The sequence below is a fragment of the Hemitrygon akajei genome, chromosome 31 (genome assembly GCF_048418815.1).
Source record: "Hemitrygon akajei chromosome 31, sHemAka1.3, whole genome shotgun sequence".
In the NCBI taxonomy this organism is placed as follows: domain Eukaryota; kingdom Metazoa; phylum Chordata; class Chondrichthyes; order Myliobatiformes; family Dasyatidae; genus Hemitrygon; species Hemitrygon akajei.
The window spans coordinates 30,669,605-30,691,986 of NC_133154.1; the positions used below are offsets into that span (position 1 = coordinate 30,669,605).

The following is a 22,382-nucleotide window of genomic DNA, read 5'->3' on the forward strand; positions in this document are numbered from 1 at the left end:
TATTTACCAAGGAAAAGGATATGGAGGACCATGAGATCAGTGCTGAGTGTATAAACACGTTAGGGAGTTTAGAGTTCAAGGAGGAGGTGTTGGATCTCTGAATGAGTATTAAGGTGAATGGGCCTGATGCAATTTCCACCAGGTTATTAAAGGAGGCAAGAGATGAGAATGCTGGTCCCTTGAGCAGTATCTTTGTAGGTACAGGCAAGGTCCCTGAGGGCTGGCCAGTGGCTAATGTTGTACCTCTGTTTAAGATGGGATCAAGGGAAAATCCTGGGAACTATAGACTAGTCAGTCTCAAGTCACTTGTAGGGAAATTGGTTGAGAAAATTCTTAGGGATAGGATATATGAGCATTTGGAAACCTGTAGCCTAATTAGGGAAAGCCAGCATGGCTTTCTGCATGGTAAAGATGTGTTTTACCAAATTGATTATGTTTTTTGACAAAGTGAGGAGAGAGAGAGAGATCGATGAAGTAGGCAGTAGATGTTGTCTTCATGGGTTTTTGAAAGGTGTTTGATAAAGTCCCTCATGGGAGGTTCATCCAGAAGATTAAGGTGCATGGGGACCATGGTGAATAGGCTGTTTGGATTCAGAATTGGCTTGTGCATTGAAGACAGAGGGGAGTGGTTGAAGGGATTTATTTGAGCTGGAGGTCGGTAATTAGTGGTGTTCCACAGGGATTTGTGCTGGGACCTCTGCTGTTTGTGATGTATATAAACCGGATGAAAATGTAAATGGGAGGGTTAGTAAATTTGTGAATGATAGCAAAATTGGTGGAAATGAGGATAGAGTAGAAAACTGGCAAAGAATACAGCGCAATATAGATCAGTCGCGGATCAGAATCAATCAGGTTTAGCAGTTCAATACAATACATAATCTAGCAGAGAGAAAAAAAATAAAATAAAACATAAAAGATAAACAAGTAAATCAATTACATATATTGAATAGATTATTTAAAAATGTGCAAAAATAGAAATACTGTATATTTTTTTAAAAAAGTGAGGTAGTGTCCAAAGCTTCAAGGTCCATTCAGGAATTGGATGGCAGAGGGTAAGAAGCTGTTCCTGAATCACTGAGTGTGTACCTTTATGCTTCTCTATCTCCTGCCTGATGGTAATAATGAGAAAAGGGCTTGTCCTGGGTGTTGGAGGTCTTTAATAATGGACACTGCCTTTCTGAGACACCACTTCCTAAAGAAGGCCTGGGTACTTTGTAGGCTAGTGCCCAAGATGGAGCTGACTAGATTTACAACCTTCTGCAGCTTCTTTCAGTCTTGTGCAGATATGGACTGAGGCATGGCAGATGGAGTTAGACCCAGATAAATGTGAGGTGTTGCACCTCAGTAGGGCAAATGCAAGGAAACAGTACACTGTTAAGGGCAAGATCCTTAACAGTGTTGCTGAGCAGAGAGACCTTCAGATCCAAGTTCAAAACTCCTTGAAAGTGGCCACAGAGGTCGATAAGGTGGTTAAGAAGGCTTATGGAATGCTTGCTTTTATTAGTCAAGGCAGTGAGTTCAAAAGTCAGGAGGTTGTGTTGCAACTTTGTAAGACTCTGGTGAGGCCACATCTGGAGTATTGCATTATGTTCTGGTCACCCCACTGTAGGAAGGATGTTGAGTCTTTGGAGAGGGTGCAGAAGAGGTTTACCAGGATGCTGCCTGTTTAGAGGGCATGTGCTATCATGGGAGGCTGGAGAAACTTGGCTTGTTTTCTCTTGAGTGTCATAGGCTGAGGGGAGATCAGATAGAGGTTTATGAGAGTTATAGATAGAGTGGATAGAGAGTATCTATCCAGAATAGTTGGGGGTGTGAGGGAGTGAGGACGTGAGGGGTAGTTTTTTCCTTGGGGAGTTAGAGATGCCTGGAATACCCAGCCTGGTAGAATGTTAGAGTCAAGTCACTTTTATTGTCATTTCGACCATAACTGCTATGTACAGTACATAGTAAAAATAAGACAACGCTTTTTCAGGACCATGGTGTTACATGACACAGTACAAAAACATTATAGGCAAATACATTTTAGGTTTCTAAGAGACATTTAGATAGGCACACGGATGTAAGGAAGCTGGAGGGATATGACATTGTGTAGGAGGGAGGGATTAGCGTTTGGGTGTTTTTGATTTGCTTTTTAGCTGGGTTGTGGGCCGAATGGCCCATTTCTATGCTGTACTATTCTATGTTCTCTCATGCTTCATGACTATACTCTGTCAAACTGACAATATCACTTCCCAGGGTCTGCTTTCTCTCCCACTAATATGCCTGACATTCCAATAACACGTGTTGGAATGTCTCTGGAAGTTGACACAATCTACTTTCACCTGAAGTATGTTTACCAAGTCTAATCAAAGTGGCATTTAAACCAGTATGGCCAAATCTTAAGTCAACTAATTGGTGCCAAGCTGTATCGGACCTTGCCCTTACCTTGGGCAACATCGGTGTAGTGGAGAGGGGAGACTTGCAGCATGGGCAACTGCCAGTCTTCCACACAACCTTGCCCAGGCCTGCCACCCTGGAGAGGACACTCCAGTGGACTTTTCAGGCACAGATCTATGGTCTTGTGAGACTAACAGTTGCCACCAACCCAACTAATTATAACTTCCTCCCTCCTCTCCTCTGAAGTGAAGTAACCTTTTCTAATGGTAAGACTCTTGGCAGTGTGGGGGATCAGAGGGATCTTTGGGTCCGAATCCATAGGACACTCAAAGCAGCTACGCAGGTTGACTCTGTGGTTAAGAAGGTATATGGTGTATTGGCCTTCATCAATCATGGAATTGAATTTAGGAGCTGAGAGGTAATGTTGCAGCTATATAGGACCCTGGTCAGACCTCACTTGGAGTACTGCGCTCATTTCTGGTCACTTCACTACAGGAAGGATGTGGAATCCATAGAAAGGGTGCAGAGGAGATTTACATGAATTGGGAAGCATGCCTTATGAAAATAGGTTGAGTGAACTCAGCCTTTTCTCCTTGGAATGATGGAGGATGAGAGATGACCTGATAGAGGTGTATAAGATGATAAGAGGCATTGATTGTGTGGATAGTCAGAGGTTTTTTCCCAGGGCTGAAATGGTTGCCACAAGAGGACACAGTTTTAAGGTGTTGGGGAGTAGGTACAGAGATGTCAAGGGGGTAATCTGCCAACACAGATGCCTTGTGCAGGAAGGCACAGAGGCGACTGTACTTCCTAAGAAGGTTGGCGTCATTCAATGTCTGTGGTGAGATGCTGAAGATGTTCTATAGGTCAGTTGTGGAGAGCGCCCTCTTCTTTGTGGTGGCGTGTTGGGGAGGAAGCATTAAGAAGAGGGACGCCTCACGTCTTAATAAGCTGGTAAGGAAGGCGGGCTCTGTCGTGGGCAAAGTACTGGAGAGTTTAACATCGGTAGCTGAGCGAAGGGCGCTGAGTAGGCTACGGTCAATTATGGATAACTCTGAACATCCTCTACATAGCACCATCCAGAGACAGAGAAGCAGTTTCAGCGACAGGTTACTATCGATGCAATGCTCCTCAGACAGGATGAAGAGGTCAATACTCCCCAATGCCATTAGGCTTTACAATTCTACCGCCAGGACTTAAGAACTTTTCAAAAGCTATTATTAATGCTTTTGAGATAGTGATTTAGATGCATACTGAGTTAAGTATTGTATGTAATTAGTTTTGCTACAACAAGTGTATGGGACATTGGAAAAAAGTTGGAATTTCCCCATGGGGATGAATAAAGTATCTATCTATCTATCTATCTATCTAAGAGTGGTGAATGCGTGGAATGGGCTGCCGGCAATGGTGGTGGAGGCGGATACGATAGGGTCTTTTAAGAGACTTTTTGATAGGTACATGGAGCTTAGAAAAATAGAGGACTAGTAATAATAAGCCTAGTAATTTCTAAGGTAAGGACATGTTTGTCATAACTTTGTGGGCTGAAGGGCCTGTATTGTGCTGTAGTTTTTCTATGTTTCTATGAATTCCAGATGTCTCCCCTTCAATTGTCTATCTCACAGTACATCCCAGATTGAGAGAACATGGTCTTTAATTAAAAGCTTTGCTTCCTCCTTAGCGGAATAGCAATATCACCATCACTGATTTTCATAAGATTGTTTACCCTGCCAAACGACTGCTTCACTTCTTTCCACCCCGACTAGAGCTGGGATCCACAAAAAGCAGTCATACACTCCTGAATAAGCAGCATAATAATATTTGTGTAACTTCCAACAAGACGTCTATACGACTATTGTACACATCCACCTTAGGACCAAACAGTTAGGCTGTACGTCTTCTATCCATTGCAATTCAAGAAGAATATTTCAATACTATCAACTGAAAATTTATTATATAAGGTTTTACTAATTGACACCTGAAGTTCTGGGACATAGCCTGCTGCACCGATGTTACGAGACCCTGGGGCTTTAGATCAGTAAGGGGGCGTACCCTAGGCGACAGGGATTGGATACCGGGGAAATGGGGCGTGGCCTAGTTCCGGACTTCCGGAAGCGCTCGCGTGGTGGTAGTTGGTAATGGCGCGGCGTCTCATGCGGTTACTGCCGCCAGTCAGTGCGGGTTTAGGGGACGTGCCCGTGTGCCGACGGGGGTTGGCGGTCGGGAGCACGGGTGCCGGCCGGCTGACGGCGGCGGAGCTCGCGGCCCGGGTACGGCGAGAAGCCGAGCGGGAGGCCCAGGTAACTGTACCGTGACGTCATGCGCGGGGAGTAAGGCTGACGTCGGTGCGATGGCAGCGTCAGATTGCGGTGACGTCACTGCTCGGGACAATGGCGTCAGGCACCCCGTCCACTTCCGTTGCCCCCTCCTCCACACGCCTCATTCCTCCCTCCCTTGCCACCCCTCAGTCCTTCCTATATTTAAACTCCCAAATCTCCCCTCCTGCCCCTGTGACTGCGCTGGTTGCCTCCCACGGTCCAAGGACGTACCGGTTAATTGTCCTATGATTAGGCTAGTGTTAAGTTGGTAGGCTGCTCAATGGGATGGAAGAGACTGTTCCATGCTGTGTCTCTACCTACATACCTTATATAGAAAATACACTTCTACATAGTACATGGATAGGAGAGGTTTGGGGTGAAGGGAGGGAGATTTCATAACAAGTATAGTTAATATCTGTCAGAGGAGCAGCCCCTGTATGAGGCATTTAATTGGTATTACTGATAAAGGGATACTGACCAAAAATGGTACCTGGAACTGGTGTCAATTGGGTCGGCACAGGTTGTTGGGCTGAAGGGGGCGGTTCCCGTGTGGTGCTTGTCTGTGACTCTGGTACTGTCCTTCTGACAGGGCAGGGAAGGACAGACGCTGCACTCCCAGCCGGTCCAAAAGCTGAGGCGTATGACCCGTTCTCTGCAGCAGGCCCATCCCAATGTATTGGCGAAGGTGCTGAAGAAGGGACTGATCTTCCAGAGCCCGGAGCTGGTGGTCGTCAACAAACCCTACGGGGTCCCGATGGAAGGTGGGTAACGGGTCCTGACACAAAGGGGGTGGGGATCCAAACACGCCTGTGTCCTGAGAATGGGAGGAGGGAGTGTGTGATGGTACGGTGTGGAGCGAGCTTCACTTTGTGTTTGACCCCAGGAGTGTGTGATAGGACAATGTGAGGGAGCTTTACGATGTGTCTGATCCCTGGAGTGTGTGATGGGGCAGTGATGGAGCTTTACCATGTAGGCACAATTTTAATCTAGTCCTCTCCTTACCTCTCCACCCCCTCCCCCATGTGAAGCTTGTCCCAGGGGGGCCCCAGTGTCCGTGATGTGCTGCCCGTCCTCTCGAAGATGCTGCACGGGATGCGTGCGGAGCCTCTGCACCTCTGCCACTGGCTGGACAAGGACACCAGCGGCGTCCTGCTTCTGGCCTATGACCAGTCCTCGGCCCTCGGGGTCCAGCAGCTGTTCCAGACTCAGCAGGTCACCAGGAAGTTCTGGTAGGTGTTCCTCATCACAATGCCTGTCCTGAGCAGGGGGGTTGTGTTTGTGTGTGTGGGTTGGTGCACGTATCTGCACAGCTGTGTCCATGTGCGTCATCGTGAGAGTGTGTGTATGTGTCTTAAGTGTTTGTACATGGGTGTCTGTGTGCATGTGAGACTGAGGATCTGAAAATGGGTATGTTCATCTCTGGAAGACATCAATGTGTGTTCTGATGTCTTCTCTCTCTTTTTTCGCTCTCTCTCACTCAGACTCACTCTCTCACACACGTCTGTGTCAGTGTTCACATAAGCCGTATGATATTCAAACTGACCTTTCGGCCCACGATGATGTGCAGAGCTCATTAAACTAGTAATTAAACACCAAACTCAACTAATCCTTTCAGCCCGCACAGTGTCCTTTTCTCTGTACATTTGTTTGCGTATCTTAAACACCTCTCTCGTAGCTGCTGCCACCACCACCCCAGGAGCATATTCTGGGCACCCTCTGCTCTCTGTGTAAAAGAAACCTATCCCCTCATACCTTAAATGGAATTCCTCTGGTATTCGAGATTTCAACCATGGGTAACAGATACTGGCTGTCTATCTATGCCTCTCATAAACTTAAACCTCTATCAGGTCTCCCCTCAACCTCCATCGCTTCAGAGAAAACAATCCAAGCTTGTCCAGCCTCTCCTCATGACCTCCAAAGCTTCTACTTCCTTCCTGTCATGGGGCAATTACAATTGTGTTAAATAATTGTGGAGGCCTGGGCAGTGTTGGGGAACATGGGTCCAGTTGCATGGTTCCAATGAAGGGTTGCAGCTCAAAACAGTGACTGTTTACTCCCATCCAGAGATGCTTCCTGACTGTGTGTGTATTGCTACAGTTACCTGGTTCCCTGAATGAAGAGAGACAGGGTGGTGAAGAAGGTGTTTGGCACACTGCCCTTCATTGGACAGGGCACTGAGTACAGGAGTTGGGATGTTCTGAAACAAGACATTGGTGAGTCTGCACCTGGAGTATTGTGTGCAGTCCTGGTTGCCCACTTGTCAGAAGGGTGGAATTAATCTGGAGCGGGTGCATTCACCAGGATTTTCTCTGGGCTAGAGAGTTTGTGTTATATAAGGAGAGACTGGACAGGGTTGGAACAGTTTTTCCTGGAGGGAAGGAGGCTGAGGGGTGTAGATAAGGTGGGAGTGTGTGATGGTACTGTTCATTCGGGTTGTGCCTGAGCGTGAGTGCGGGTCAGAGTGAGTTTATGTGGGAAACATCAATGTGTTCTCTCTCTCTCACTCTCTCACTCTCTCTCACTCTCTCTCTCTCTCTCTCTCTCTCTCTCTCTCTCTCTCTCTCTCTCTCTCTCTCTCTCCTCACTCTCTCTCACTCTCTCTCTCACTCTCTCTCTCACTCTCTCACTCTCACTCTCTCACTCTCTCACTCTCTCACTCTCTCTCTCTCTCACTCTCTCTCTCTCTCACTCTCTCTCTCTCTCACTCTCTCTCTCTCTCTCACTCTCTCTCTCTCTCACTCTCTCACTCTCTCACTCTCTCACTCTCTCACTCTCTCACTCTCTCTCTCACTCTCTCTCTCACCTGTCTCAGAGTACACACAGGACCAGTGTGGCACACAAACTGACCCTTCTGCACGCAATAATAATTCAATAAACTTCTGTATGATCTCCATGGTAGTGGAGCGCCGTGGTGCGTAGAGTCTAGCATGGTGCTGTGACAGCTTGGGGGTATCAGAGTTCGGAGTTCCATTTTGTCACCTTCTGTAAGGAATTTGCCCATCCTCCCTGTGAACATGTGGGTTTCCTTCAGGTGCTCCGGTTTCCTCCCACATTCCAAAAACATACCAGTCATGGTAAATTGTCTTGTGATTAGGGTAAAGTTACATAATTGTGTTGCTGGATGGTGCAGCCTGTTGGACCAGAAGGGCCTGTTTCGCACAGTACTTCTAAATAAAAAATGAAAAAATCTCCCCAGTGTCTGCCATTTCAGAGAAAACAATCTAAGTTTGTCCAAGCAACACACACAAAATGCTGGTGGAACGCAGCAGGTCAGGCAGCATCTCAAACCTCTCCTCATAGCACACACCCTTTGATCCAAGCAGTATCCAGGTGAAGTATAAACAGCCAGCATAATCTGAGATCCCAGCCAACCCTGTCATTTCTCTTTGATCCACCTTCAATTGAAAAGATACAAAAAGCCTGAAAGCACGTACCATCAAGCTCAAAGACAGCTTCTACCCTGCTGTTATAAGACCATTGAAACGGTCCCCTGGTATAAGACTGACTCTCAATCATTCCAGGCACTGAATGGTCTTTGTGTGGGTGTTGGGGGGGGGGGGGGGGGGGAGGAGATGCTCACACAACTTTGACCTTGCCCCCTCTCACCGTAAGTGCATGCCCTCTGAAACTAGGTATTTTGTCCCTGAGGAAGAAAGACACTAATAAGCTTATAAACTTCTATCAACATCTGCTGCTCCACAGAACCCAAGTTTGTCCAACCCTCCTTATAGCACATGCTCTCTAATCCAGGCAGCATCTTGGTGGTCATTTTCACCCTCTCCAAGGCCTCCACACCCTTCCTGTGGCTTATGCATGTGTGACCAGCAGTACTATAAATGTAGCCTATTATGAGCTTTATACAGCCACGACATAACTTTCCGACTCATGGACTGATTGCCTCAACTAGTAAAGCAGGTATACCACCTTCCTTCCCACCTTAGTGACTTGAGCGTCTGCTTTCAGGGAGTTGCATACTTTGAGCCCCAAGATCTCTCTGTAGGTCAACATTGTTCAGGGTCCTGCCATCCATTAAATGTGTACTGTCCCTTTGCACTTACCTGGATTAAACTCCTATGTTCACCTGAATCGGCAGCTGATCTGTATTATGTATGTTGTATCACGTGGCAGTCTTCTACACTGATGCAAGCTTCTGTGTTTTTGCTTGTGTGCACACCCATGTCTGTGTTTGCCTGTTCATTTATCAGATTGCCATTTCCCCCATTCTCCCTGAAAGTAGGTACTCTATGATCTTGTCCTTTCGTTATAACTCAGCTTCTCTCACATTTAGTTCTCCTGCATGATCTACATCCCAACCTCTGTTTGTTTATCCCATCAGCACACTATTCCTTGTGATCAAAACACTTACCTGATCAAAGTACCATCCTGGTTCTTTAATCTATCTCCACAACAGGCCCATTCTTTTGCCATCCCTTTCTAATTTGTCGGGGTCTTAAGTTGGCCCTTTTGCAGGTGTGAGGTGTTAGACCTTGAGAAACTAGTTTGGCAGGGAGATGGGAATCAGAATGTGAGTGCAGGGATTAAGGTAGAAGGACAAGGGCATGATGCTAAGAGTTCTGAGTTGATGAGGAAGGACAGGCAGGGGAAAGAACATTGTAGCCAGTTATAGGGGTTGAAATGTGTCAGTGCTAGGAGTATTAGGAACAAGGAGGATGAACTTAGAGCATGGATTAGTACGTGGAACTACGATGAAACTTGGTTATTGAAACTTGGTTGGAGGAAGGACAGGATTGGATGATGCAGGTCCCGGGGTTCAGTTGTTTTAAAAGGAATAGGATGAGAGGTAGAAAAGGGGGGGGGAGTGGCATTACTGGTCAGGGATAGTATCACAACCGTAGAAAGGGAGGACGCTGCAGAGGGAGTGTCCACGGAGTCGGTCTGGGTGGAAGTCAGAAATAGGAAGGGATCAATCTCTGTGCTGGGAGTAGTCTATAGGCCCCCAAATAGCCCTCGGGGATACCGAGAAGCAGATAAGCAGGCAGATTTTAGAATGGTGCAGGAAATACAGGGTAGTAGTTATGGGTGATCTCAATTTCCCTCATATTGACTGGCACCTCCTGAGTGCGAGTGGGATAGATGGGGCTGAATTTGTCAGGTGCGTTCAAGAAGGATTCCTGACACAGTATGTGGACTGGCCGACAAGAGGAGAGGCTATACTGGATCTAGTTCTGGGTAATGAACCTGGTCAGGTGACAGACCTCTTGGTGGGGGAGCATTTTGGTGAGAGTGACCACAACTCCCTTAGCTTTAGCATAGCTATGGAAAAGGGATAAAATCAGACGAAATGGTAAAGTGCTTAACTGGGGAAGGGCTAACTTTGAAGGGATGAGGCAGGAACTAGCGAGAGTAAATTGGAAACAGATGTTCAAAGGGAAAGCACAGAAGTAATGTGAGAGAAGTTTAGGGACCACTTGAGTTGCATTCAGGATAGGTTTGTCCCACTGAGGCAAGGAAAAAATGGTAGGAAAAGGGAACTGTGGCTGACGAAACGTGAGGCAACTCGTCAAGAGGAAGAAAGAAGCATATGTTAGATATAGGAAGTAGGAGGGGCTTATGTGAAATATAGGGTAGCCAGGAAGGAGCTAAAGAAAGGACTTAGGAGAGCTCGAAGGGGGCATGAGAAGGCCTTGGCATGTAGGATTATGGAGAACCCCAAGGCATGCTATGCATATGTGAAGAATAGGAGGATGACGAGAACGAAGGTGGGTCCGCTAAAGGATAAAGAGGGCAACATGTGCCTGGAAGTGGAGGAGGTTGGGGAGGTCCTAAATGAATACTTTGCTTCAGTATTCACAAGTGAAAAGGATCTTGATCAGGGTGAGGTTGAAGTAGAGCGGGCCTGTGTACTGGACAATGTGGAGATTAAGCAAGAAGTGCTGGATTTTCTTAAAAACATTAAAATTGATAAATCCCCAGGGCTGGATATGATACACCCCAGGTTGTTGTGGGAATTGAGAGAAGAGATCGCAGGAGCATTAGCTATGATCTTTGAATCCTCTTTGGCTGCAGGGGAAGTGCCGGAGGACTGGAGAATGGCAAATGTAGTTCCCTTGTTTAAAAAAGGTAATAGGGAGAAACCTGGGAACTATAGACCGGTGAGTCTTACGTCGGTGGTATGCAAACTACTGGAAAGGATTCTTAAGGATAGGATTTACGAGCATTTGGAGAAGTACAGTCTACTCATGGATAGTCAACATGGCTTTGTGAAGGGAAGATCGTGCCTCACGAGCCTCATTGAGTTTTTTGAAGAGGTATCAAAAGAAATTGATGAGGGTAGGGCAATGGATGTGGTCTACATGGACTTTAGCAAAGCATTTGACAAGGTCCCTCATGAGAGACTCATCCAGAAAGTCATGAGGCATGGGATAAGTGGAACCTTGGCTGTTTGGATAAAAAATTGGCTTAAAGGAAGAAAGCAGAGCGTAGTTGTGGGAGGAAAGTATTCTGCCTGGAGGTCGGTGACTAGTGCAGTGCCGCAGGGATCTGTCCTGGGACCCCTGCTATTTGTGATTTTTATAAATGACCTGGATGTAGAGGCGGAAGGATGGGTGAGTAAGTTTGCAGATGACACAAAGATTGGAGGAGTTGTGGATGGAGCTGTAGGTTGTCGAAGGTTACAAGAGGATATAGACAGGCTGCAGAGTTGAGCAGAAAAATGGCAGATGGAGTTCAATCTGGACAAGTGTGAGGTGATGCATTTTGGAAGGACAAACCAGAAGACTGAGTACAGGATTAATGGTCAGTTACTTAAGAGTGTGGATGAACAAAGGGACCTTGGGGTTCATTTCCATACATCCCTCAAGGTCGCTGCTCAGGTTGATAGGGTAGTTAAGAATGCCTATGGGATGCTAGGCTTCATTAACAGGGGGATTGAGTTCAAGAGTAGAGAGGTCATGTTGCAACTCTACAAATCTCTGGTGAGACCGCACTTGGAGTATTGTGTTCAGTTCTGGTCATCTCATTATAGGAAGGATGTGGAAACTATGGAGAGGGTGCAGAGGAGATTTACCAGGATGTTACCTGTTTTGGAGAATAAGTCATATGAAGCAAGGTTAGCAGAGCTGGGACTTTTCTCTTGGAGCGTAGAAGAATGAGAGGGGATTTGATAGAAGTCTACAAGATTATGAGAGGCATAGATAGGGTGGATAGTCAGTACCTGTTTCCCAGGGCACCAATAGCAAACACCAGAGGGCATATGTACAAAATTGAGGGAGGGAAGTTTAGGGGAGACATCAAGGGTAAGTTTTTTACACACAGGGTTGTGAGTGCCTGGAATGACTTGCCAGGGATGGTGGTGGAGGCTAAAACATTAGGGATATTTAAGAGCCTCTTGGATAGGCACATGGATGAAAGAAAAATGAAGAGTTATGGGGTAGTGTGGGTTTAGTACTTTTTTTTAAGGATTATGTGGGTCGGCACAACATGGAGGGCTGAAGGGCCTGTACTGTGCTGTAGTGTTCTATGGTTCTATGATGCTATCCAGAAGGTTCTTTGGAAGCTAAGAATGCCTTGCAAATCTTGTTATTACAGCTGTTTTATTAGATATTCATAACAAAGAAAAAGAGCAACAGAAAGGAATGTGTTGGCATTGGAAATGATCTAGGAGGTGTAGTTTGGGCTAGCTTGTTTTTTCGGCAAAGGAATTCTTGGTAAGCAGGAGGCTTTCAAAGTTGAAATATTGAGATTACAAAGTTTTGTTATTGTGTTTATAAAAGGCAAGGTGGAACATGTTTAGCGAATTGTGGGTTTTGAGAGATATTGAGACTTTGATTAAGAAAAAGAAAGGGGTGCATAACAAATATAGGCAGCAAGGAACAAATGAAGTGCTTGTGTACAAGAAGTGCAAGAGAACATGAGGAAAATCGGGAGGGCTAAAAGAATGCATGACGTTGGTCTGGCAAACAAGATAAAGGAGAATTCCAAGAACTACAAACAGATAGCAAAGGACAAAATTGGCCCACTGGAAGATCTGTGTGGTTATGCATGCATGGAACTGAAAGAGATTGGGAGATCTTATATGGATTTTTGCATCTGTTTCTTGGGAGACGGACACTGAGGCAAAACACTAGTGTATCTAGATGACAGAATCTGAATGTATCCAGCTTGCCATCTTGAGTCAAATTAGGGTGGATAGGTTCTTAGGGTCACCTTGACAGGCCTGGACTTATCTATCCTAATTTACCTCAAGACAGTGCAGAAAATAAGTAAGGATGTGCTGACATTGGAGAGGGTTCAGAGAGTTCATGAGAATGATTCTGGGAATGAAAGAGTTATATTCAAGATTCAAAAAACATTATTGTCATTCTAACCGTACATCAGCTCTGCAGGGCAGAATGAGACAGCGTTTCCCAGGAGCAGTGCAATCATAACATAACAAATGCAACACTAAATAATAAACACAACAACCACATGTCAGTTAAAAACAAGTTATAAGTGTCCAGTGCCAGTTAAAGTGTCCAATGCAGAGTCAGGTAGAGCAGCTATTTAGCAGTCTGACTGCCTGTGGGAGGAAGCTGTTTAGTAGCCTCGTGGTTTTTGTTTTGATGCTCCTGTAATGCTTACTTGATGGCAGAAGAACAAACAGTTCATGGAGAGGGTGTGAGGGGTCTTTAATGATGTACCGTGTCTTCTGGAGGCATTGACTCTGAAAGAGGTCTTGGACAGAAGGTAGGGCGACCCCAATAACCTTCTCTGCTCCCCTAACCACCCTCTGGAAGGCTTTTTTGTTGGCAGTACTGCAGCTGGAGTACTAGGTTGTGATGCAAAAGGTCAACACACTCTCAACCACGCCTCTGTAGAATGTAGTTAAGATGTTAGTGGGAGTGATGCTTATTTAAGCTTCCTCAAAAAGTGCAATCTCTGCTGGGCTCGTTTCACAATCCCAGTGGTGTTCCTTGACCAGGTGAGATTGTCCGAGATCTGCACCCCAAGGAACTTGATGTTTTCCACTCTCTCCACTGTGGAGCCGCTGATGCTGAGGGGTGTGTGCTCAGGCTGAGACCGTCTGAAATCGACGATCATCTCCTTGGTTTTGGTGACATTAAACATCAAGTTGTTGTCGCTGCACCAGCTCTCTAGGTGTTTAACCTCCCTCCTTGTACATTGTTTCATCATTTTTGCTGATGAGCCCCACCACTGTGGTATTTGAGCAGTGAGCAGTGGCTGGAGGTTCTGGCCTGTTCTCACTGGAATTTAGAAGAAGGAGGAGGGGGAACCTCATTGAAACCTATGAGTGGATGTGAAAAAGATATTTCCTTTGTTGGGTTGTATAGGATCAGAGGGCACAGCTTAGAATAGAGGGACGCCCATTTATAACAGAGATGAGGAATTGTTTTGGCCAGAGAGTGGTGAAACTGGGATTTCTTGCCACAAGTGGTTGTGGAGGTCATATCATTGGCTGTATTTAAGGTGTAGGTTTTCTGATTAGTCAGTATGAAAGGATATTGAGAGAAGGCAGGAGAATGGGGTTGAGAGGGAAATGGATCAGTCATGATGAAATGGCAGAGCAGACTTGAAGGGCCAAATGGCCTAATTCTGCTCCTGATGATCTAAAATAACAGTGAAAAAGCTTTTGTTAGCATCCTTGGCTGGAGAAGCAAGGAACTGGACCTGTTGAAATTTGTCTATCCCTCAATGAGGCTATAACGGATGCAATCTCACTGGCTCTCCACTTAGGCTTGGATCACCTGCACAGTAGCAATAACTACGTCAGGCAGTTGTTTATTGATTATAGCTCAGTGTTCAACACAATCATGTCCTCAGTTCTCATCAACATGCTCCAAAACCTGGGCCTCTGTACCCCCATCTGCAACTGGATCCTTGACTTCCTCCCAGGACGATCACAGTCAGTATGGATTGGTAATAACATTTCCTTCTGTCTAGCACTGGCACACCTCAAGGATGCGTGCTTAGCCCACTGCTCACTCTACACCCATGACCACGTGGCTGGGCACAGCTCAAACACCAGTTATAAATTTGCTGATGACACAGCTGTTGTTGGCAGAATTTCAGATGGTGACAAGGTGGTGTACAGGAGCGAGATCAGCTGGTTGAGTGGTGTTGCAACAACGACCTGGCAGTCAACGTTACTAAGTGGACTTCAGGGAATACACACTAATCCTCATCAAAGGATCAGCAGTGGAAAGGGTGAGCAGTTCAATTTCCCTGGTGACAAACCTGGGCCCGGCACGTTAAAGCAATTACTGTCTGATGCAGCTATATTTCATTAGGAGTTTGAGAAGACTTGGCATGTCACCAAAGTCTCTCAGCTTTCTGCAGATGTGGAGAGTATTCTAATCAACATCTGGTATGGAGGGGCCTCTACACAGGATCAGAAAAAGCTGTTGGAAGTTGTAACCTCAGCCAGCTTCATCATCGCCACTAGCCTCCCCGGCATCGAGGACACCTTCAAAAGGTAATTCCCCAAAAAGCCAGCATCCTTCACCCAGGCCAAGCCCTTTTTTCATTGCTACCATCAATGAAAAGGTACAGGAACTTGAAGGCACACTCAATGTTCCAGGAAGAGCTTCATCCCCTCTGCCATCAGATCTGTGAATGGACAATGAACCCATGTATGTGACATCACTTTTTGTTTGTTCTCTTTTTATGAACTACTGTACGTACGTTTGTGTGTGTATATATTTGTAATTTCTAGCTTTTAAAGTTATCGTGTATTGCATTGTACTGCTGCTGCAAAACTACAAATTTCATGACAGTGATATTAAACCTGATTCTGATTCTGGGATATATCTGGTGTCCTCTGTTCCCATGTTTGAAGAAAGAAGCTGTGCATAGGAAAGCTGGGTCTAAGTTTAACTTGTTAGGTACGTCCAGCTAGGTAACTGTACGATGTCTGCACACTGTCTCTGCCTTTACGCTATCCTTACCCTTGCCTTGCTGCAACTTCCACAGTTGGGGCCAGCTGTCGGTGGACCTGGATGAAAGTGTAGAAGGGTGGGTAAGTAGGTTTGCAGGCAACACAAAGATTGGTGGTGTTATGGACAGTGAAATTTGTTAAAGGACACAGTGGGATGTACATCAGTTATAGATGCAAGCAGATGGAGTTTAATCAGGTGAGTGTGAGGTGTTACACTTTGGGAGGTCAAACGTAAGGGGTCAGTACTGTTAATGGCAAAGACTTTGACATTGTTGATGTACAGAGCACTGTTGGGATCCAAGTCCACAGCTCCCTGACACTGGCCATGCAAGTAGAGCGAGTGGTAAAGGTGCTGTACGGCATGCTCGTTGTCATTAGTCGGTGCCTTGAGAACAAGAATCAGGAAGTTGCATCTGTGTAAAACTTTGGTCAGGCCACACCTGGAGTATTGCATTCAGTTCTGATCACCCCGTTACAGGATGGATGCCGGGACTTTGGAGAGGGTGCAGACGAGGTTCACCAAGATGCTGCCTGGATTACAGGGCATGCGCTATAACGAAAGGGTAGACAAACTTGGGTTATTTTCTCTGGAGCAGCAGTGGCTGAGGGGTAACCTCAGAGAAGTTTATAAGGTTAGGAGAGACAAAGAAATTTCTTCATTGCTGGTATCATATACCCCAGGGACAAAATGTCAGAAAGGAGAGGGAAGAAGTTCGGAGGAGATGTATGGAGGAGGGGGGAGTTTGTTTTTTAAACAGAGTGGTGGGTGCCTGAAATGTGCTTCCAGGGGTAGTAGTGGGGTTAGATATGATAGAGGTGTTTAAAGAGGCTCTCGCGAACATGGACGTACAGGGAATAGAGGGATATGCGCATTGTGTAGGCAGAAAAGATAGGGTGTCATTTGTTTAAGTAGTACAGCCCAGTATTGTGTCTGTTCCTGTACTGTACCTCTCCAAGTGTTGACCTGCTCCTCTCTCTCTCTCTGTCTCAGGGTGGTCACAGTGGGAGTCCCTGTGCCTTCGGAAGGAGTCATTGACATCCCCCTGGTGGAACGAGAGGCATCACGACCCAGGAAGCATTTCAAGGTCAGAGAATGGGAGCCCTAGGAGTGAGCACCCTCTTCTCCAGCACTTCGCCACTCCCCGGAAAATGTCTCATTATGCCCTGATCTCCAGGCGAGGCAGTTAGAGCACCAAGATACCCTCCAGCCCCTCGCCTGATGCTTCCACTGTCAGTCTTCTCCCCCACCCCTGGCATGCAGGCTTCCCTGTTTTTCTCCACAGTGCTCATCCCCCCCCACTATGGAAACACCCTCCCTGCACCCAGCCTTGTCCTCCGATGGGATCTTCTCTCCCTTCCTGGATCTCCAGGGTATGCAGTCCCAGTCTGTGCTTCGCCTTTCGCCCAGTACAACAGACCTGTGCACCTGCTGTGACACATTTTGGGAGATCAATCCAGCAAAACATTCATTCCGTGAACGGCAGGGCACGAGGGAGGGAGAGTTGAAATTGAGGGACCTCAGAGGGTAAGTGCAAAGTTAGTTGAAGGCGGCGACACAGGTTGACAGGGTGGTGAAGTATGCTGGGCCTTCAGCCAGAACACTCAGTTTAAAAGTTGGTATGTTATGTTGCAATTGTATAAGTGATCGGTGAGGCTACACTTGGAGTATTGTGTTCAGTTATGGCCAGTCCTGTTAGAGGAGAGACTTGCTTAGAGGCGTTTTCTGCACTGGGAGGCGTGCAGGAAAGGTTTATTAGGATGTTGCAAGGTGAAGAGGGCCCGAGTTATACGGAGAGGTTGGCCAGGCTAGGGCTTTGTGGAATGTGGGAGAACGAGGGGCAATGTTATAGAAATTTCCCATCGGGTTCAGCAGCTTTGGAAGGTAAGACTTGAGCTCTGACCCCTGGGACACCCTCCCCCAGCCACAGTAAGGTCAGTTTATTCCCATTCTCTGGTCCGTAAGCAGTTCCTGACCCGTGTTGACCTGTTGGAACCTCTGACTGCAGGAAGCCCTCACAGGAGGGTCTGCCCAGCCCGCTGATGTAACTGCCCCTGCCCCAGAGCACACTGCCACATTGCCTGTGACTGGCAAGCCTGGCCCTCGTGCTTACTCCATTTATTCTTGGTCTCCATCTCCTTTCCTCCCCTTTCTCTCAGCTCCTTTTCCCTACATTTCTCTGTCCCTCCCTCACCCTCCCCATCACTCCTTCTCCTGCCCCCTTCTCCCCACCTCACTCTCACTCCCCTGCCTCCCTCTCTGTCATCCCCAGTGAAACTTTCTCCCTCCCACTTTTCCTCTTCATTCTAACCTCCCTTCTACCCTGCCCCACTCTCCTCCCAGTCCCATCTTCCCGCATCTCACAATGAGCCCTCTCCCCCAACGCTGTCTCCTTCCCCATCTCCCATTCATCCTCTTTCTCTCTCCCCCCTGCATTCTACCTCTCCCTCTTTCTGCCATTCTTCCTCTCCCTATCTATACCTCTACCCCCTCGCTCATTCTCACTTCTAACTCTTCCCTTCCAACCCTCCCCCTCCCCTCTCCCTTTCCCACTCCTGTCTTCCCCCATTCCACGCTCCCAGCTTCAGGCACAGAATTAAGCTCCCTCTGCACCACCCCATCATCCTCTCCCAGGGTCAGACACAGAGTGACGTTCCTTCTGTCTGTCCCATAGATGGCCCTGGCTCCCCTCTTTCGAGTGGGTGATGCTGCAGGGAGTGTGGTGAGGGTGAGGCAGAACCGGTCGGCACACAGCGCAGTGACGCGCTACCGAGTGCTGGATACCTCCGGTCCCACAGCATTGGTGGAGGTTCAGCCAATCACAGGTGAGTTCTAGCAACACTAGTGGCAGGTCGTCATGCAGCGTTAATCAGTGGGGTGCTGTCTGTTGTATCTGTCACCTGAGGAGGGTGGCAGGAGAGGCAAAGAAGGCCGGGACAGGGCTTGGATATAATATTCCCAAAGGAAATGTCCTGTGAGGCTGTGGAGATCGGATTTGGGAATTAGAAGGGGTTCATTTGGCATGTTTGTCTTCATTGATCAGGGTGTAAAATTAACAAATTTCACAGCATGTGCCGATGATATTAAACCTGCTTCTGATTCTGCTTTAAAGGAGACTTCCAAGGTCAGTTACTTTACCTTCACACAAAGGTACCAGGGAGCTGCCTGGATTGGAGGGCATGAGCTTGAATACACATCGGTTCTTTTCTCTCGACGCTGAGGGAAGACCTGTTAGAGGCTTGTAAGATTTCGAGAGGAATAGAGTAGACAGCCTTTTTCCCTAATAGTCTAATAATGTCTAATAGTATGGAAAGTTTTAAGGAGATGTGTGGGGTAAGTGCTTTCAAACACAGATTGGTTTATAAAATTACAAGAGGCATGGAAAGGTTAAGAAATGTCAAATAAAAGAGGGTGTATGTTTAAGGCAAGAGAGGAGCTGCTTAAGGAAGATGTATGGGGCAAGTTTTTTCCCCAGTTTATAGAATTACGAGTGGCATAGATGGGTTAAGGAATGTCAGATACGAGAGGGCATATGTTTAAGAGAGGTGTGTGAGGTAAGCATATTTAACACAGAGGGGTGGGTTTCTGGGGCAGTGGTGGCGGAAGCAGGTATGACAGCATTCAAGAAGCATTTAGTTAGGTGCTCGACCAGTCAGGGAACAGAGAGATACGGACCATGCACAGGTCAGAGTTTAATTTGGCACCCTGGTCGGTGTGGACGATGTGTGCCGAAGGACCTGTTCCTCTGCTGAACTGCTCTGTGCTCACCTCAGTGTGAGCGAGAGCACGATCACACATGCAGTGAAATTGCGGGTAGTGTAGGAATAATGAGGTGTGAATATTAAGAAGGTTTAGCGGCTCTGTAATGAACTGGGGCTACATGGATGGGGCAGAAGCTGTTCAGTGTGTCCCAAACAATGCAAAGATAGTTGAACTAGAGCAGGAAAACTGGACTTTCCTCGGGAAATGAAGCAGGGCTGGTGGCTGAGGTGTTGGTGGAGGGGCACTTTGGGACCATGTAGTATGGAAGTCCCAATGCATAGGATTGCAAACGGCTGTAGGCTCAGGCAGCTCCATCATAGGCACAACCCACCCCATCATCTTGAATTCATCTTCGAGACACAATGCTTCAACATGAAGGGTGTTCGCCATCCAAAACGTTAAGAGTGGGTCTTCAGTAACAAGGAGAGGGCATTCTCCTTGTTACTGAAGACCCACTCTTAATGTTTTGAGAACAGCTTCTTCCCTTCAACCGTCAGATTTTAGGATGGTCCATTAATCTGTGAACACTACCTCACTATCCCAGTCCTATGGAAGGGACTTGGTCTGAAATGTTGACTTTTGTTAATTTCTCTTGATGCTGCCTGACCTGCTGTTCCTCCAGCACTCTGTGTCTGTTGCTCACTGTCTCACTATTCTTCTTTATCAATATTTATTTATTTATATTGCAACTTGGAGTTATATTTTGTCTTGCACCATACTGCTTTCCCCAAGCAGCAAATTTCATGATTCAAGTCAATAATAATAGATCCAATTTTGATTATCTTTAAAAATAACTTCGGAAAAATGAGAGTTCTAGCCTGAAAGTTAAAGTTCTCAATTAGGGCCAATTTTAAAAGATAGACGGGAACTTGCAAAGGTTGCTTGGGGAGAGACAGAATTGGACAGAGGGAGACTGGGATCAGTGTGTTCCACTTCCAAAGCCGGCAGGATTTTGATTGGTATGATTCAGGTGGGCTGAAGGGCCTCATTTCCTGCTGTAGCAGTCACTAGATCAATCACCCTCGTGGAACAGGAGAGGGGGAGCAGGGAGAGAAAATAATGTACGGCTTGGGGTGTGGGAAAGAGAGGGTGTTACAGAGATGGGTAGGGGTATAGGGGAGGGAGAGAGGGTCGTGGACAGGGAGTGGCGCAATGGAGGAATGGGATTATGGAGACAGGAGGGGCTCGGAAGGGATGGGGTCATGGAGACTAGGAGGGCCACATGGGAGGGATGGGGTCATGGAGATGGGGAGAGGCGCATAGGCGGGACCGGGTCATGGAGACGGAGGTGGGGATCACAGATTGGGTAGGGTGCAGGGGAAGGAGGCAGAGAGTCACGCGGAGGGAGTCGAGTAGGAAGTAAGAACCTCGGTGAGTCCTCCCCACGGTGGACTCCCCACACTGACCATCTCCTCTCTCTCTCTTTAGCGGTGAAGCACCAGGTGCGGGTGCACATGGCCCTGGGTCTCGGCTGCCCTGTCCTCGGTGACCACAAGTATTCCAAGTGGAGCAGCCTGGAGCCACAGGTATGTGTGGAGGGAGGGGCCAGAGAGAAGGGGTGAATGGCTCAGGGAGAGGGAGCATGGGGCCACAGGGGAGAGAAGGCACGGGATGGAGTGAGGTGGGAGGGGAAAAGAGGCAGGAGGGAAGGGGGAGGGAATGGGAGGTGTTAGAGGGCTGGGAGTCTTCCCCCTCTCACACCACACTAACTCATTCTCTCCTGTCTCCACACAGAAGCTACCTCGTTCAGTACTCACCCTCCTGGGCTTGACCCAACCGACGTCACGTCACCTGGGTCTGCACCTACACTGCCGGGAGATCACCCTCCCACCAACCTCCCCCTCCCTCCCCCCGACCCCCACCCTCCTCTCCACACTCCCACCCCATATCCTGCACTCCCTCCGCAAGCTCAGGCTCCATCTCCCCGCTACCAGCAAGGACGACCCACCAGTGAATGGCTGAGGGCAGGACAGCGCGGAGAGAAGTAGGACTCGCCTCAGGACTTGATTCCTCATTCCCCTCTTGTCCAGCTCCCTCTCCCACCTCTTCCCTCTCCCCCTCTCCCTACCCACTCCTCTTCTCCACCCAACCCTTTTTACCTTCCTCCTCACCCCTCCTGCCTTTTCTCCTCTCCTCTTTACAGACCCTGTCTCCCCCTTCCCCTGCTCCTCATCCTGCTCCCTTCCCCCACACCCTACCCCTCCTTCCTCAACCCCTCTTCTCACCTGATCTTTTCACTCTCCTAAATAAAACTGTGAACTTCACATACTTTGAAGGTTCAGGTTCTTTGGGTCTGGGGGAGAGTACGTTACCAGTGGCACTGGGTCATGCAGTACAGAAACAGGCCCTTTGGCCCATCTCATCACTGCCAGCCAAGGTGCCCTCCTGAGCTGATCCCATTTGTCCATGTTTGGCCCATATTGCTCTAAACCTTTTGTATTTATGTACCTGTTTGTGTCTCAATTGTAGTTGTTTCTCCCACTTCTGACAACTCCTTCTAACCTACCTCCATGTAGGCAGCCTATCCATAGAACATTACAGCACAGAAACAGGCCTTTTGGGCTGTCTTGGCTGTGCCGAACCATTTTTCTGCCTAGTCCCACTGACCTGCACCTGGGCCATATCCCTCCATACACCTCTCATCCATGTACCCGTCCCAAGTTTTTCTTAAATGTTAAAAGTGAGCCCGCATACACCACTTCATCTGGCAGCTCGTTCCACACTCCCACCACTCTCTGTGTGAAGAAGCCCCCCTCCATGTTCCCTTTAAACTTTTCCCCCTTCACCCTTAACCTCTGTTTTTTTTCTCCCCTGGCCTCAGTGGAAAAAGCCTGCTTGCTCTATCTATACCCATCTTAATTTTATACACCTCTATCAAATCACCCCTCAAATCACCTGTCCCTTTAAAATTTTCCCCAGTCATCTTAAACCTCTGCTCTCCAGTTTAAGACTTCTTGACCTCATAGGTAGCAAGATTGTATCACCTATCCTCTGCACCTCTCGTTTCATAAACCTGTGTCAGGTCACCTGTTAGCCT

General features: G+C 47.5%; 1 protein-coding gene across 1 annotated transcript; it reads left to right on the forward strand.

The window, feature by feature from the left end:
- Positions 1–390: 390 nt before the first annotated feature.
- On the forward strand, positions 391–21,609 carry LOC140719211 (pseudouridylate synthase RPUSD4, mitochondrial-like). The gene is made up of 8 exons (XM_073033650.1): positions 391–405; positions 4,472–4,673; positions 5,281–5,452; positions 5,720–5,920; positions 16,577–16,670; positions 18,258–18,408; positions 20,774–20,871; positions 21,080–21,609. The coding sequence occupies exons 1-8, from the start codon at positions 391–393 to the stop codon at positions 21,305–21,307; spliced, it is 1,161 nt and encodes a 386-aa protein (XP_072889751.1). The 3' UTR covers positions 21,308–21,609.
- Positions 21,610–22,382: the final 773 nt, after the last annotated feature.

Bases quoted from the DNA above. Each gene is read 5' to 3' on its own strand.
- LOC140719211 (XM_073033650.1), top strand. The intron at 5,453-5,719 runs GTGGGTAACGGG...CCCCATGTGAAG, and splicing joins CTACGGGGTCCCGATGGAAG to CTTGTCCCAGGGGGGCCCCA. The intron at 20,872-21,079 runs GTATGTGTGGAG...GTCTCCACACAG, and splicing joins GGAGCAGCCTGGAGCCACAG to AAGCTACCTCGTTCAGTACT.